The sequence below is a fragment of the Ambystoma mexicanum genome, chromosome 9 (genome assembly GCF_040938575.1).
Source record: "Ambystoma mexicanum isolate Mex_15411 chromosome 9, UKY_AmexF1_1, whole genome shotgun sequence".
Classification (NCBI taxonomy): domain Eukaryota; kingdom Metazoa; phylum Chordata; class Amphibia; order Caudata; family Ambystomatidae; genus Ambystoma; species Ambystoma mexicanum.
In genome coordinates, this window is record NC_090931.1 from 294,233,855 (window position 1) to 294,246,852 (window position 12,998).

Sequence of the window (12,998 nt, forward strand, 5' to 3'; positions counted from 1 at the left end):
AAATGAATGTTATTAGTGTTAGTGTCAGAAGTAGGGTTTTTGGGACACAACAGTGACTATTTGTTTGACATTCTTACGCTTTCCTTAGATTTCTTTGAAGCAAGGGATCCCCCTCTTAGCTTTAGGGGCAGAGAGGCAATTTTTCCAACCCTTTTTCTGGTTAATAAAAGTTTATAACCAAAACTATACCACCTTTTTGTCTGAGCCTTAATTCTGCACCCTTACAGTATGTACTCTCTCTCGCCCTTACTCTCTTTATCTTTTTCTGTCTCGGGTCTCCTTTTCTCCCTCCTTCTCCTATGTAGTAGAAGCATTGTACACATTTAGCAACAGGGTTCAGGAACTGGCAGGTGTCTGCCAGGGAACTCTGCACATTTCCCCAGGTGCCTTGCTAAATGTTCTTAGAGGCATGCTCAAGTAGTTTAAGAGAAAGGGCTCCAAGAGATAAAAACCAGAGGCAACATTTTGTTTGCCATGGGCAGCAGAGCCTTTGATGACTTTTCTACCTTGTGCAGGTGCTGTCCCCAGTGAGGCCTTGCTGTTTTTTGCCGGTGAGAGCAAAAACTAGCATTTGTCAGGCATTCTCCTGGTGATCAGGTCGGGACTCTTGTCCCTAACCTTTTACAAAAGGTAGAACATAGTACAATCTTTTTTCACAGCCTATATTCAACTGATGTCAGAAGCAGCACTGCAGCTTCTTCAAAAATTATATCTGAAGAGAAAGTGGTGGTTGTTGCCAACATAATTGTGAGGGGTCTGGGCAGTAGAGGAGAGCAGGACCAACACCACCAGTGAAAGTGGAGATCTTGGTAAGAGAGGCAGGCTGTGAGCAGCAGAAGCAGAAATTATCCAGGGAGTGGAGGATGAAGCAGACAGACTATTCATGTCAGGTACTGAGACTGTCTTCTAGCAAGAGAAAGAGAGAGCGAACACCACTGAGTGGAGGATGTACCAGAGCATGCATGAGATTGTGAAAGGCAGTGACAAGAGGTGGAGAAGAGCCCAAGAGAAGATGGGGAAGTAATTGCACTGTTTTGTAGATTCAGGATTGAATTAGCCCATGGATAAGACAGCAAGATTTGAGCCAAGAGATTGCAACCAAGCCTACAAATCTGAAGAGAGAGGGGGAGAGGGAGAGGGAGAGAACGAGCGATAAAATGAGAACATTGGTTTGTAATCTGGCCAGACTGGCTAATAGAACTGCTGTTGGCCTTTAAAATCTCTTTAACACCAAGCTAAGGGCTTTAGTCTTTCTCAGCATGAAATATTCTGCAACACAAAAAGAAATTGCAGTTCAGCCTTCTCAACACCAGTCTTGGCTACCTTTTGACAAGTGCTCGATAGTGATCTAGATGTGATTCAAGTCTTAAATCTTATTTCTCTTATGAAAGGGTACTCAGTCTTTTAGTTTGCCCGGTACTGACTGGGAAATATTGATACAAATTACCAATGGTACTAGGACAAAATTGCTCTCTGCCTGACACTGAATCGCCGGGAACGACCTTACAAATAGTCTGTGACACTGTCTTGAAATATACAAATTTATTAAACATGCCTTTAAAAACTCAATCTATGTGCAATACCAAAAACCATTCAATTGTTTCTTGGTAATATGTTTTTGATAATGACATTTTTCTACAACATATACAAATTAATTTGGTGTGACTCTAGTGGCTATTATATGAATCATTAGACTATTACTTGCTATAGTGGTACAAAGCAAGCAGTTATTACTACATCATTTGTATTGAACAGTACCGTTTATCTCCATTTTGTATTTTACTCTTTCACACAGCTCCAATGGCTGTTGTGTCTGCCCTAAGCAGAGTATTACTCTAAGGATTGATTTAATAACCACGAGAGTCACTCCAAATTAATTTGTATATTGTGAGGGTTCAGAATTGTGAGGCGGTCAACTGTGTAAAGGTTTTCTATAAGATTCCATTTTATCAAATTAAAAAGGTTTGATAAACACCTCACTGTCCCTACTCTCGAGAGGATTTCCCTGCCTATCAAAATAAACTAAAGGAAACATTAACAAAAGGAATCTGTCCCTCACACTTGTACATATAACCAACTTATAAAAGGCATATATGGAAATTCAAATATAACAGAAATAACAGCTATGTTCAACAAAAACCTTGTAACTGTTTCTCCTTGCAACCTGGGTGCAATCTGCTTTTCAACCAACTGTTCAAAAATAAGAAAGTTCCATTCTACAACAAAGTTCTGGTGATAAGGTTCCTCGTGCTTCAAACGTCTCTCACTTGAACTTTCCAACAGTTCAAGTGAGAGTCCTCTCTCTCCTTCTCTCCTCATCCTGCCGACCTTGCCAAGAAGGCCCACTATCAGCTTCACCTCCTCTGAGGCATTCTCCTTTTCCTCACCTTCCCCCAGAAACTCAACGTCTCCAGAGTTCTGGTTATCTCAAGGCTTGATTACTGCAACAGCCTCTTCCTTAATCTGCCTCTTTCCTCACTCCGCCCCCTCTTAAACTAATCCAGAATAGGACTGAAAGCCTTATCCTTGGCCTTAAGCCCAGGGACCACAACGCTCCAGCTCTAAAATCTCTCCACTGGCTTCCACTGGTTGCAAGGATCAAATTCAGGACCCTCTGCATCATCCATAAGGCTTTCTGGGAACTCGGACTTCACTACATTCAACTCTCTCTCCCTAAATACTACTCGGCTAGAGTCCTTTGGTCCTCGAGCTCCAACTCTACAGATCAGATGTTTCTCCAAGCAGAGAGTGGGAGGTAGATCTCTCTCTTCGGCAGGAGCCTCCCTCTGGAACAGCCTTCCTGCCCCTCTCCGACTTGAGCCGGATTCCTGAAGTTCTGGAAGCTACTCAAGACCTTCCCTTTCTCCTCCTCCTTTCATCTCCCCTCCCTCTCCCCTGCTAGTCTCCTCCAGCCATTTGACTGGATGCCTGTGTCCCTTATGAGTCTCCAGGGTCAGGCCCTCCTTCGTCCAGTCTTCCTCTCTCACCCCTTCCTACCAGCACTTGTCCTCTGGTACCCCTCCCTAACTAGCCTTCCTAGCCTGGTCCCACTTCCCCCTCCCCCCTCACCTTATCCCTACCCCTTCTCCCTGTGGTACTTGCCCTGGGCCTCCCTTGGCACTTGCCCAACTCCTTGGGCCCCCTCCCTCCAGCACTACTCCCTTCTTCACCCTCTCATTACCCCATCCCTTGCCCACATCTGCCCCTCCCCCTGCACTTCTTGATAATTGCACTTGCACAAACCGAATGTCACAAGGCCTAGTAGGACCGTTATTGTTCTTCTCCTCTGTCCCCCCATGACCCCTCACCCCCCTCCTTTTTTGTCTTGTGGCGCCTGGAAACACTTTCTGCTGTGTAGGCGCCATACAAATGCTCAATCAATAAGTAGAAAATAAATTTAAAAGAAATGATAACTCTTTGTTTCTCCACTTGTAGTAGTTCAACACAACAACTTCTTATGGAAATAAAAACACTTCTGCAACAGACCAAAACATACTTTACTGGTCTTGTCTTCTTCTTCTCCTTCTCCTCCTTCTCCTTCTCCTCCTTCTCCTTCTCCTTCTCCTCCTCCTCCTCCTTCTCCTCCTCCTTCGTGACATTTACCTGGTCCACTCGCATGCCAGGACAAAAACTCCTAACACTACTACAAGTACTATGAGTACTTCTTTGTAAAGTCTTTTGACTACCTTGTTTGGGAAGACGAGAAACACATTGGTGCTGTTTGTTCCACATTTGTGATTGCCACATATAATGCAGATTGTGTTCCTATTCTTCTGAATGTTGTCTATCAGAAAGGCTGCTCTCCTGCCACTCTTGTTAACTGGGGTTAGTATTGCCCTTTCCTGGCTTTGGCAATTGCTCAGCCCTTTATAATCATACCTGCAATCTTCTTGCCTGCTCCCACAGTTCTTAATTTGCCATTTTAGGTTCTTTGTATCAGTTCAGCAATTACAGTTAGTATGATTCTGCCCCTTTAAATTCTTATAATTTCGGTATTCAAAACTATTGTTTGAGGCTAGCGGGCGATTACGGAGCATAACGGTGTACTCACTGGGTGCTGCTTACACGTCCACTCGCTATGCTGCCCCTGTCCCTTCTGCTTCTTCCACGTCGCTCCACACAGTAAACTGCTTTTCTTCACCTCCCGCGCTGGTCGGGAGAGGAGCTTTTCTCCCTCCTCAAATGCTCTGTTGCTTTCTTGCCACCGGAGCACGAATTACACAGGAGAAAGCTTTTAAAACTCCTGTTTCCTGCTGCGCAAGCTCTGCATTCAGGGCCATCAAAAGTGGGAAAGCTTCCCACAGCACTGTTTCCCGCTGTGCAACCTCTGCATACAAAGTCTTTAAGTTTGGAGACTCTCTCTGGACCATCATCCGTTCTGGTAATAGTGGCAGCTCTGGTGTCTCTACTTTTCAGCGTCCTCTGCTGCCACTGCAAAGTGAAATCACTACTGACACTCCACCCCCTACTACTGCTCATAGCCTGCAACTGAGGGGGCCCTTTATACTCACCAGACCCTCACAGGTGTGGGTCATTAGAATCACTAGACTGCACCTTCTAGTGCCTCTACATTCCTCTTCCTCGAACCAGTACTTTGGGTATTGTGGTCACCAAGGTTTCAATTACCTTTAAAAAAAATTGCCTTTTTCTTCCACAGCTTCAATTTTACAGTAGGGCATTAAGATTTTAGGGTCTTTGGGAAAGTTATTAAAAGTGTTTCCACATTCCTCCTGACCATGTCCCCCACCCGCCATGTGATCCTATTGCGGAACACCACCCCCAGGGTTAGAATCAGGAAGCGTTGTTTAAACTAAGGATTGGGAGTGACCCAGTCAACTGCACTGCTGATGGGGAATTTGATCAAAAAGCACTGTGAGTCACACTGGAGACAAACAAGGATGTGTCTCCCTGGCACACCGGTTGACGGGTACAATAACATACGTGCACAATGTCTTACCGGGCGTCTCGCACTAAATTGACAATAAATCATTGAGAATTCTTGGTTCAAAATCTGTGATATTTGCATTTTATGCCACAAATGTTGAATAGTGGGTACACTGAGTAGGAACAGGTAGAGTTGCTTGCAACCATACTATCTATTGGCTGAATCAATAAGAAATTATCTCATGAGATTAGTAACATATGCTGGTCTTGTGGAGACATGGCTGGTATGTGTTGGCCTTATTAACTTCCTAAAGAATTTGTGCCCAGTCGATACGTGTTTTCGAGCAACCGCTCTTCCTCAGGGCTGTATGTGTCATGTTCATTATTGCAATCAATGTTATGGTGTGACAAGTGTAAAGGCATCATGAACCAGACACAGACAACAGATTAAAGTTTGGTCTATAAACTTTTATTAACTAAAAATGCAGGATGGAAAAAGGCCTAACTTGCCCAATGCTAAGGTGGGATGTTCCGACCGAAAGGAAACTAAGAGTAGTCTATGTCAACACCTGTACTTGCCCTCACATCTAAATGTATACAGTGTGTAGGGATGTCTTCATCAAAGTAACTTGTTCTTTAAAAGAATGTCCAGAGCTTCTTCCAGCTCTTGGCTTGTAAACCGGTTTCCCTTCCCCAAGTTCAAAATAGTTCACAATGCAAAGGGGTTCCCTTCCCCAAGATTTCAAGTCTTTCAGCTTTCCAAAAACAATACAATTCCTTGGGACACTTGTTACCTTTCACCAATTCATCTGTACAGTTCAGTTCTTTGACTTCAGATCACACAAGAGCTCTTTACTATTCAAACACAAGCTTCTTTGTGGGTGCTTTCAGTGGCTCTTTCATAGACTGGTGCACTCGGTCTGGGCACAATTGTCGGACCACACGATCCACCCATTACAAGTCATGCAAACGACACACCTTACTTGCTTCCTTTTCACTAACACGTTGCCACTGCTTCAACTTGACCATGATGCTTGATTCATTCTGCACTTGTTGCACTTTCATATATTCTTCTGGCTCTTGCCAATGCTTGTTTTCTCATATAATTCAGTTCCTTAAATTATCTTGGCACTTGCCAATGCTTGTTTTCCCATTTTATTAAATTCCTTCAATTCTCTTGGCTCTTGCCAATGAGTGCTCACCAATACTGGATTTCTCAAATCAGACAGTTCCTTGTATTTAGGAAGTTTCACAAACTTGCTCTCGCTCAGACCAGTATTCAAAAGTGTTCATTTTCATTTGGATCGGCATTTATAAAAATGCTTTGTTCATATCGGTTTGCATTACTAGCTTTGAGTGCTCGCCTGCCAACCCGTTGTCCCCCTTGCTTGTTTGACTCACCGGTCGGAGCTTATGGCGTTCCAGCGAGGCCTCCTGTTTTCACAAGCTCTCTTTCTCATGCAGTGTCTCGTTAAGTCTCCCAGCGGCTATCCGTGGATTTGCTCACCCAGCGATGCTTCTCATGCAGCTCGGGCCTCATGCAACTGCTTCGCCTAGTCACACCAGTTCCCTTTCCGCGACCTGCCACCGGCCTCCAGAGTCCTTCAGCTCCGCTTCCCGCTGCATACACCCTGCATCCACCAAAGTGTATCGAGCGCTCTGCTTTCCTCGCCGCTCTCCCACAGAGGTCTGTGTCTGTGTGTCTGTGTGTGTGTGTGTTATTAAAGTGGTATTTCTTAGGGAATGTTTTGGGGGATTGACAATAGCCTATAAAGGCTTGAGGGACTGAAGACTCATTGTGAAAGGGAAATGGGAGGGATACCATGTCTCACCTAAGGGCACCTCATCCCACTCCCCAGGTCTCCTCCGCCCAGGTGATCCTCCCTCGCATATCCACCCCCAAGGTCAGGTTCTGGGAGCAATGGCCTTTCCCTGGCCACCCGAGAGGAGGATACACAGGGTAAAGTCAGGACGCCTTCAGGTTCCTCACACACGATAATATGATCAAATAATTACCAAGATTTAACAATTGTTAACAAGAAAATAAACAATTAATAATGAAAGACACAAAGTGAAAAAGAAAAGCTCAATTTTTTCTGTACTCAATTTATCGACCGAAGAAGGATGAAAGGCTGAGTGGACCTGCCGGGATTCGAACCTGTGACCAAGAGGTGAAACGCAGGCCCTGTAGTGGATTAATTACTCCACTGAGCCACAGACCCTGCTGACGGGTGAAGACTTGACTCTGGCAAAAGACTATCCTAGCCAGCATGTTTTGTGATGGGGTCATGGTTAAGATCCTGACAAGGTGGGCTGTCGACCCCTCTCAGCCTCGGTTTGGCAGCCTCTAAGGGCAAATTCCAGAGCCATTTCTCTGCCAGAGGCTCTGTCGGGGAGTTGTGGAGGATCCCTGTTCCCTTGTATGCATGAAGCAGTGGATGTACATTGGTGCCTCTGTCTTGGACCTGATGTCTCTGTCCTAGTCAGATCTCTCTAATCGTTCAGGTGATTCCAGGGAGGTAGCAACATCCAGATAGGAACTCTCGCTTACAAGTAGCAAAATACACCTGACCTGGGCACAACAGACAAGACCCGCCTGGAACAGAAGGAATGGACTAGTTACCATATTAAAAAGGATTAGGTCCTCTCATTCCAGTCGCTGAATGGGGGGACCAAAAACATACTACATATTGTCCAGGCATGCTACAGTGGAAGGGCAGCAGCGGCAGAAGCGGCAGCAGCATCAGCATGCCTGAAAACCAGCAAAGCATGCCACAGCCATTAGGGGAGACAGGAAAACCCTCCCCAAAGTGTCTGTGGATGTAACCTTATTTGATACAGGAGGGAATCGGAGAACAAATGACCCCAGTGACTACATGGCAAAGATGGAGTCTGAAAAGGGGGCAACCTAGAGGTCCTTATGAATATTCCAGCCCACAAGGGAATAACTTAAACTGAGATTGGCCCAGGGAATCTGCTCACTCGAGTAGCCAATGGGAGCAATGGGCGGCATCTAGGCAGAAAGGGGAGGGCTAAAAAAAAGCCAGCAGAGTTGGTTGACAGTGAGAGGTGTTTGAGTGTGAGAGTGCCAGCTGCGAGGAGAACAAGAGAGTATTTGAAGAGAGTGAATGTAAGGTATTGGGCCTGAGGGAGTCCTACCAATTTGTCAGTTTGTAGGTGAGTGAGAGAACGATTGAACTTAGTTCTGGACAGTGTAATTTGTAGGCATTGAGAGTAGGTGTGTGTGAGAGGGAGAGGGAGGGGACAGGAGGTAGAAGCAGGGGTAGTGTTGGTAGGGATGCAATTTGGAAGAAAGTGGATCAGATGAGGAGGGAGTTGGAGTATGGGGACTGCAGGAGGAGAGAGTGTTAAGACCAGAAGACAGAGTGTGGAAAGAGAGAGACACAGAGGAGGTTGGGAAAGAGAGTTGGCTGAGTGAGGAAAAGGTTGAGAGATGGTCATCTGGAGGAAAAGGGCACTAGGACAACCAAACTACCCCACAAGGTCATCTACAAAGTCCCTGATGGAATTGTAGAGATAAGGCCAGGGCCTCTATGTCCGCCCTAGGACGGGGATAGACCAGGCAGTAGGGGTACCGTGGTGAAAGTGAAGGCACAGCAGTGTGACTTGTTGGCGTAGGGAAGGCTGGGCTAGGGAGGTGGAAGCCCTCTGAGGTTGAGGGAAAGGTATTCATGGATCCCACTTAGACTCTGTGCCCCAGTTGCCTGTTTTGTAATAACATTTTTCTAAAAACAGAAAACATATTGGATTTGTCTTGTGACTCATTGAGTACCTTTTCACAGTTGAGCATTTAAGCTTTAATTTGGCCAGTCCATCTTATTGTATTGTCGGGGCCTGCCACAATATGCTCTTTTGAACAGAAACGTAACACAAGGTGAAATAGCACTCATTGATTATTTTTTAAACTAATCTTGTGAAGTGCACTGTAAGGGTGCAGAAGTAAGACAGACACAGAGGGGTCATCGTGGTTAAAGACTGTTATTAATGTGAGAAAATGAACAAAAAAATACTAAAGTCTCTGTCAGGATGTCAAAAGCAAAGGTTCATAGTCCTATCTCCGAATCCTAGCTCTGTCCCTCACGCTCCATGCAAAACTAATCAAAGGGCTAGCTTCCTGGTCCAGAGGAATGGTTCCCTTCCCGTGGACAAAAGGTAGTTCTGCATTTGAAAGTTCTCAAAGTTCAATTTCAACTGGTGGGGAAATGTCTCTCTTCCCTGGCCCATATGTATGGTTCCTCCTGCGACGAAGAGGAGTGGTTCAGATGCTCCTCCAAACAGTGTTGGGTACCTGACCCTGGTTGGCAGACCTGGTACCCTTCTCTACCAGGCACTGCGATGGAACATGGTGGTTTGGATGCTCTTCCAAACTGTGGCGGGTCACTGACCCTGTTGGCAGACCTGATTCCCTTCTCGATCAGGTACAGCGACAAGGAAGAGTGGTTTGTGTACTCCTCCTATTCGTTGGGGGTCCCAGACCCCTCTGGGCTGACCTGTTTCTTTCTTGCATATCCGTTTCACTGTTCTGCCAGGTGTTACTGGATTTTACTGTCTCTTGGTTTTTGGTATGTGTCCCAGTCGCTGTCCTTCTTGCTCCCTGTGCCTTTCTAAGCTTCCCTAACAGCTCCAGTACCTTCGGGTTGAGAGTTGGGTCTCCTCGTGACCCACAGAGGCTTCCAGTTGCTCTGCTTGGTCTGCTATGATCTCTCTCTCTCTCTCGCTCATTCTCTTTTTCTCTTTCTCTTTCTCCTTTCTCTCTCTTTCCCTCTCTCTTTCCCTCTCTCTTTCTCTCTCTCTCTCTCTCTCTCTCCCCCAGCTCCTTGCTCTCTGTGGCGACTCCGCTGCAGCGGTCTGAGCTGGGTAGCCATAGGCTCTCTTCTTTCTCTGGCTTTGCACCTGGACTGCTCCAGCAGTTCCGTTCAGGTCTCCGCTCTCTCTCTCTATTCCTTTCTGGTAGCTTTACAGTTAGAAAGTGGTGTAGGGTCGCCTTCTCCTGGCCCCTTGTTCTCCATTCTTCTCTGCTGCGTGCCAGTTGCAGATGTTTTTTGGGTGTTTATGGGAGCTGCCACTGCGTCGTGGTCAGCAGTCTCCTGCCTCCCCCCCCCTCCTCGCCAAGCCGGATGGCTTCCTGGCCTTTGACTCCTCCTGGGAGGATCTCTCTCTTAGCGGTCCTGCCTTCCTTTTTACTAGGATGATGTGCCTATTGGGTTCTTTTTGCCTAGACCGCTCATATTGGTTCCGCAGAGTAGTCATTAGTCCGCACCTCCTCCTTGTCTCAGTGGTTAGCAGTGTGTCTTTCAACTCCTCCCTATTCTTCTTTGTCTCAGTTCTTTCTATTTCATGAGTCTTAGAGAAGTACATAGTGTTAGGAGGATAGTGAATAAGAGAGCGGGGGTGAAGGAGAGGTGTAGGTGTTAGGGGGATACCGCGTTCTCCCACAATAGTCATCACTGGCCCCACAGGGGGTTAACCTCCCCCCATGAGATCGACCCACTGATTACCACCCCAGGGGGACTATCAGGTAACAGCCTCACCTCCCTGGCCACATGGGAATGGCCTCCCCCTACACAAGCAGTGACAACATTCTGGGATTCGTCACAGCTCACATAAAAATTTAACCGGATAGATTTTGAGTGGGGGTTTTATAGGGAGCTTTTATAGGCACCAAAAAAATCGCTCTACTAAAGGCATATCTATCTCTACATCTTTCTTGATAGTGTTCGAGTAAAGGCAGCAAGTGGAGGTCAGTATTTACTTTTCATAGCTATTACAGTTACGACACTGACTTTAGACATGAAGCCTCGATGGGGCATGCAGCAGTACCATTAGCCTGTTTCTTTCTACTCTGCGCTAAATAGCATATTAATAGGATACAACCTAGGACGTTCAAAGTTACTTACTTTAAACATTCGTTCTCTAGCATGATATCTTCAATCACATGCCAGACACCATACAAGCGTGTTTGGAGTATTATTGGAACCATGTGTTCTATTCATTCTTTCAAAGGAATCTAAAATTCCTTCATGTGTCCATGGAATATAGTAGCTTCTCAACTGATCTGAGACCCGAGATTGATTGCTTATGCCTGAAGTAGTTAAGAGGGGATCAAAAGTGAAAATTAAGATGTTCTGGTATCTGTTTGATTTTGGGAGAAAAGTAGCTTGGAACTGTAGGGAAGATTCTAATTTCAATAATTTATGGTTACTAACATATAACCTGTACTTATCAAATCCTTTGTGTTTCTGTTTTGCAGCTTAAGGATTGGGTGGAACGGCTTATGAAGACACTACGTGACCCTTCACTTCCTCTCCTGGAGCTTCAGGACATCATGACCAGCGTGTCTGGGCGAATCCCGCCCAATGTAGAGAAAGCAATCAAAAAAGAAATGGCACAGTATGCCAGCAACATCACATCAGTCCTGTGTCAGTTCCCCAGCCAGCAGGTATGGTGTTCAGCATCTGTTCAAGCCTAAGTGGTGGAGTAGGAGCTTGCAGGTTTCTAGTGGACTGGGTGGCAAGCAGATAGGTAGGGCCTGTAATACATTGGCCATAGAGAGCGGACACGTTATGCAACACTACAGATTCTGAAGTTACCGCTTGTTTAATTATTCAGTCTTTTTGCACTTTAAGCTCTCTCAGCTCAGTTTCTACTTTATTTTCATGTGAACAATGCTTGGTACATGCACATAGACCTGTTAAGTGCTACAGCTTTCATAGATCGTTTTTTTTAATGCAGCATGCAGCTTTCAAGGGAGTGGAGAATATTTTTAATATTACAAAAATTGACATCCTTAAGGTCCTAACATGGTACCCTCCACAGTTTGCAGGCCCCTGAGCTACAGTATGGGAAGCTGGAGACCCTGGAGCCCGGGTCCGCAGCCCGCTTGGTAATGCTGGCCCTTGAGGTGGTATACAGAGGGTCTCTCAGACTCTCTTCTAGCCTCCTGTCCTCCCCAAGGTCAGACTACAAACAACCCCTTCTGGACCCCAAGGTGATGGAAATCCATGTGATACCCAAGATATGTAGGATTCTACTGGCATGTCTTGCTAGCCTGTGCTCGGGTTGGGGGGCTGGGTGGGTGGCTCTGTGAGTCCTGGATAGTCCCTGGTCATGTTACAGTAACTATCAGATGTGTAAACCTGGCTCAAGAAAAACACTGTGCGGAGACAATTAATGAGTAGCGAACTTGGGGGTCAGACCTACATCGTGAAAAGTTATACCATGGATAGTTTGTTTTCAGCTCTGCATAGTGAGGAGACACATTAGAGAAGGGGCCCTGCAGCACACATCGGTGGCTCCGTTCTAGGGGCAGTTGGCTGCAACAGAAGGCCTGCTTGACTCCAAGATGGATCTGTTTTAATGTCTGTTCACACAGTTGCGACTATCTCTGCTGCATAAGAGGATACCCCTGCGAGAATGGTAGCTCAAACTGGGCTCCAGCAAACGGAAGCCCCACTCCTAAATGGTCTGATTTTATTCTTATCAAGGGCAAAATCAAAAATCATTTTTGGTTAACTTTGAAAGTTAACTTCATATCCAGTTAATGTAGTCACGTAAACGTAGCAGAGGTAAATACTTGGAAGAACTATATTTCAATGGATTGCATTCTCCCACTGATTCCTCATCTTGATAGATATCACATCCAGTGTCATATGATCGGCTGAGCAGCTGACATTGGATTGGATATCCATCAAGATGAGGAATCTCTGGGAGAATAATCCATGGAAAGAACGTTACTGTGAAGTAATTTTTTCTTCCATATCCTAAACAAAAAAATATATAGTTTTAGAAACTAAAAGAAAAAGGTAAATAATTCCAGTATTACATATATAAATACAACAGTAATTAAATACTCTATGATAAAAAAATCTCTTTTGATAAGCTGCATATAATAAATGGCATAGTGCTGTAGAAGGAACAGATAAGTAATGATCTTCCTATATAACTAAGAATTTGCACATTGAGGAAAAATAACAATTTTATACATTAAACCAGGTTTGGCAAAGCCAATAGTTTTGGCGTTTGCTAATGTCCATTATATTTTGCATTTATAGGCATCATTAGCAAAGGGAAGGGTGCAAGAATGCCAGGGAGTA

The 12,998-nt window shown here is 45.3% G+C and overlaps 1 protein-coding gene across 3 annotated transcripts in view; it reads left to right on the top strand.

Moving 5' to 3' along the window:
- ACACA (acetyl-CoA carboxylase alpha) overlaps positions 1-12,998 on the top strand; it is a 1,281,346-nt gene that overhangs the window by 366,792 nt on the left and 901,556 nt on the right. For all 3 annotated transcript variants that reach the window (XM_069614682.1, XM_069614683.1, XM_069614684.1), the window contains one exon: positions 11,156-11,344. In XM_069614682.1, the coding sequence (XP_069470783.1) occupies positions 11,156-11,344 (189 nt within the window). The remainder of the gene's footprint in view (positions 1-11,155; positions 11,345-12,998) is intronic.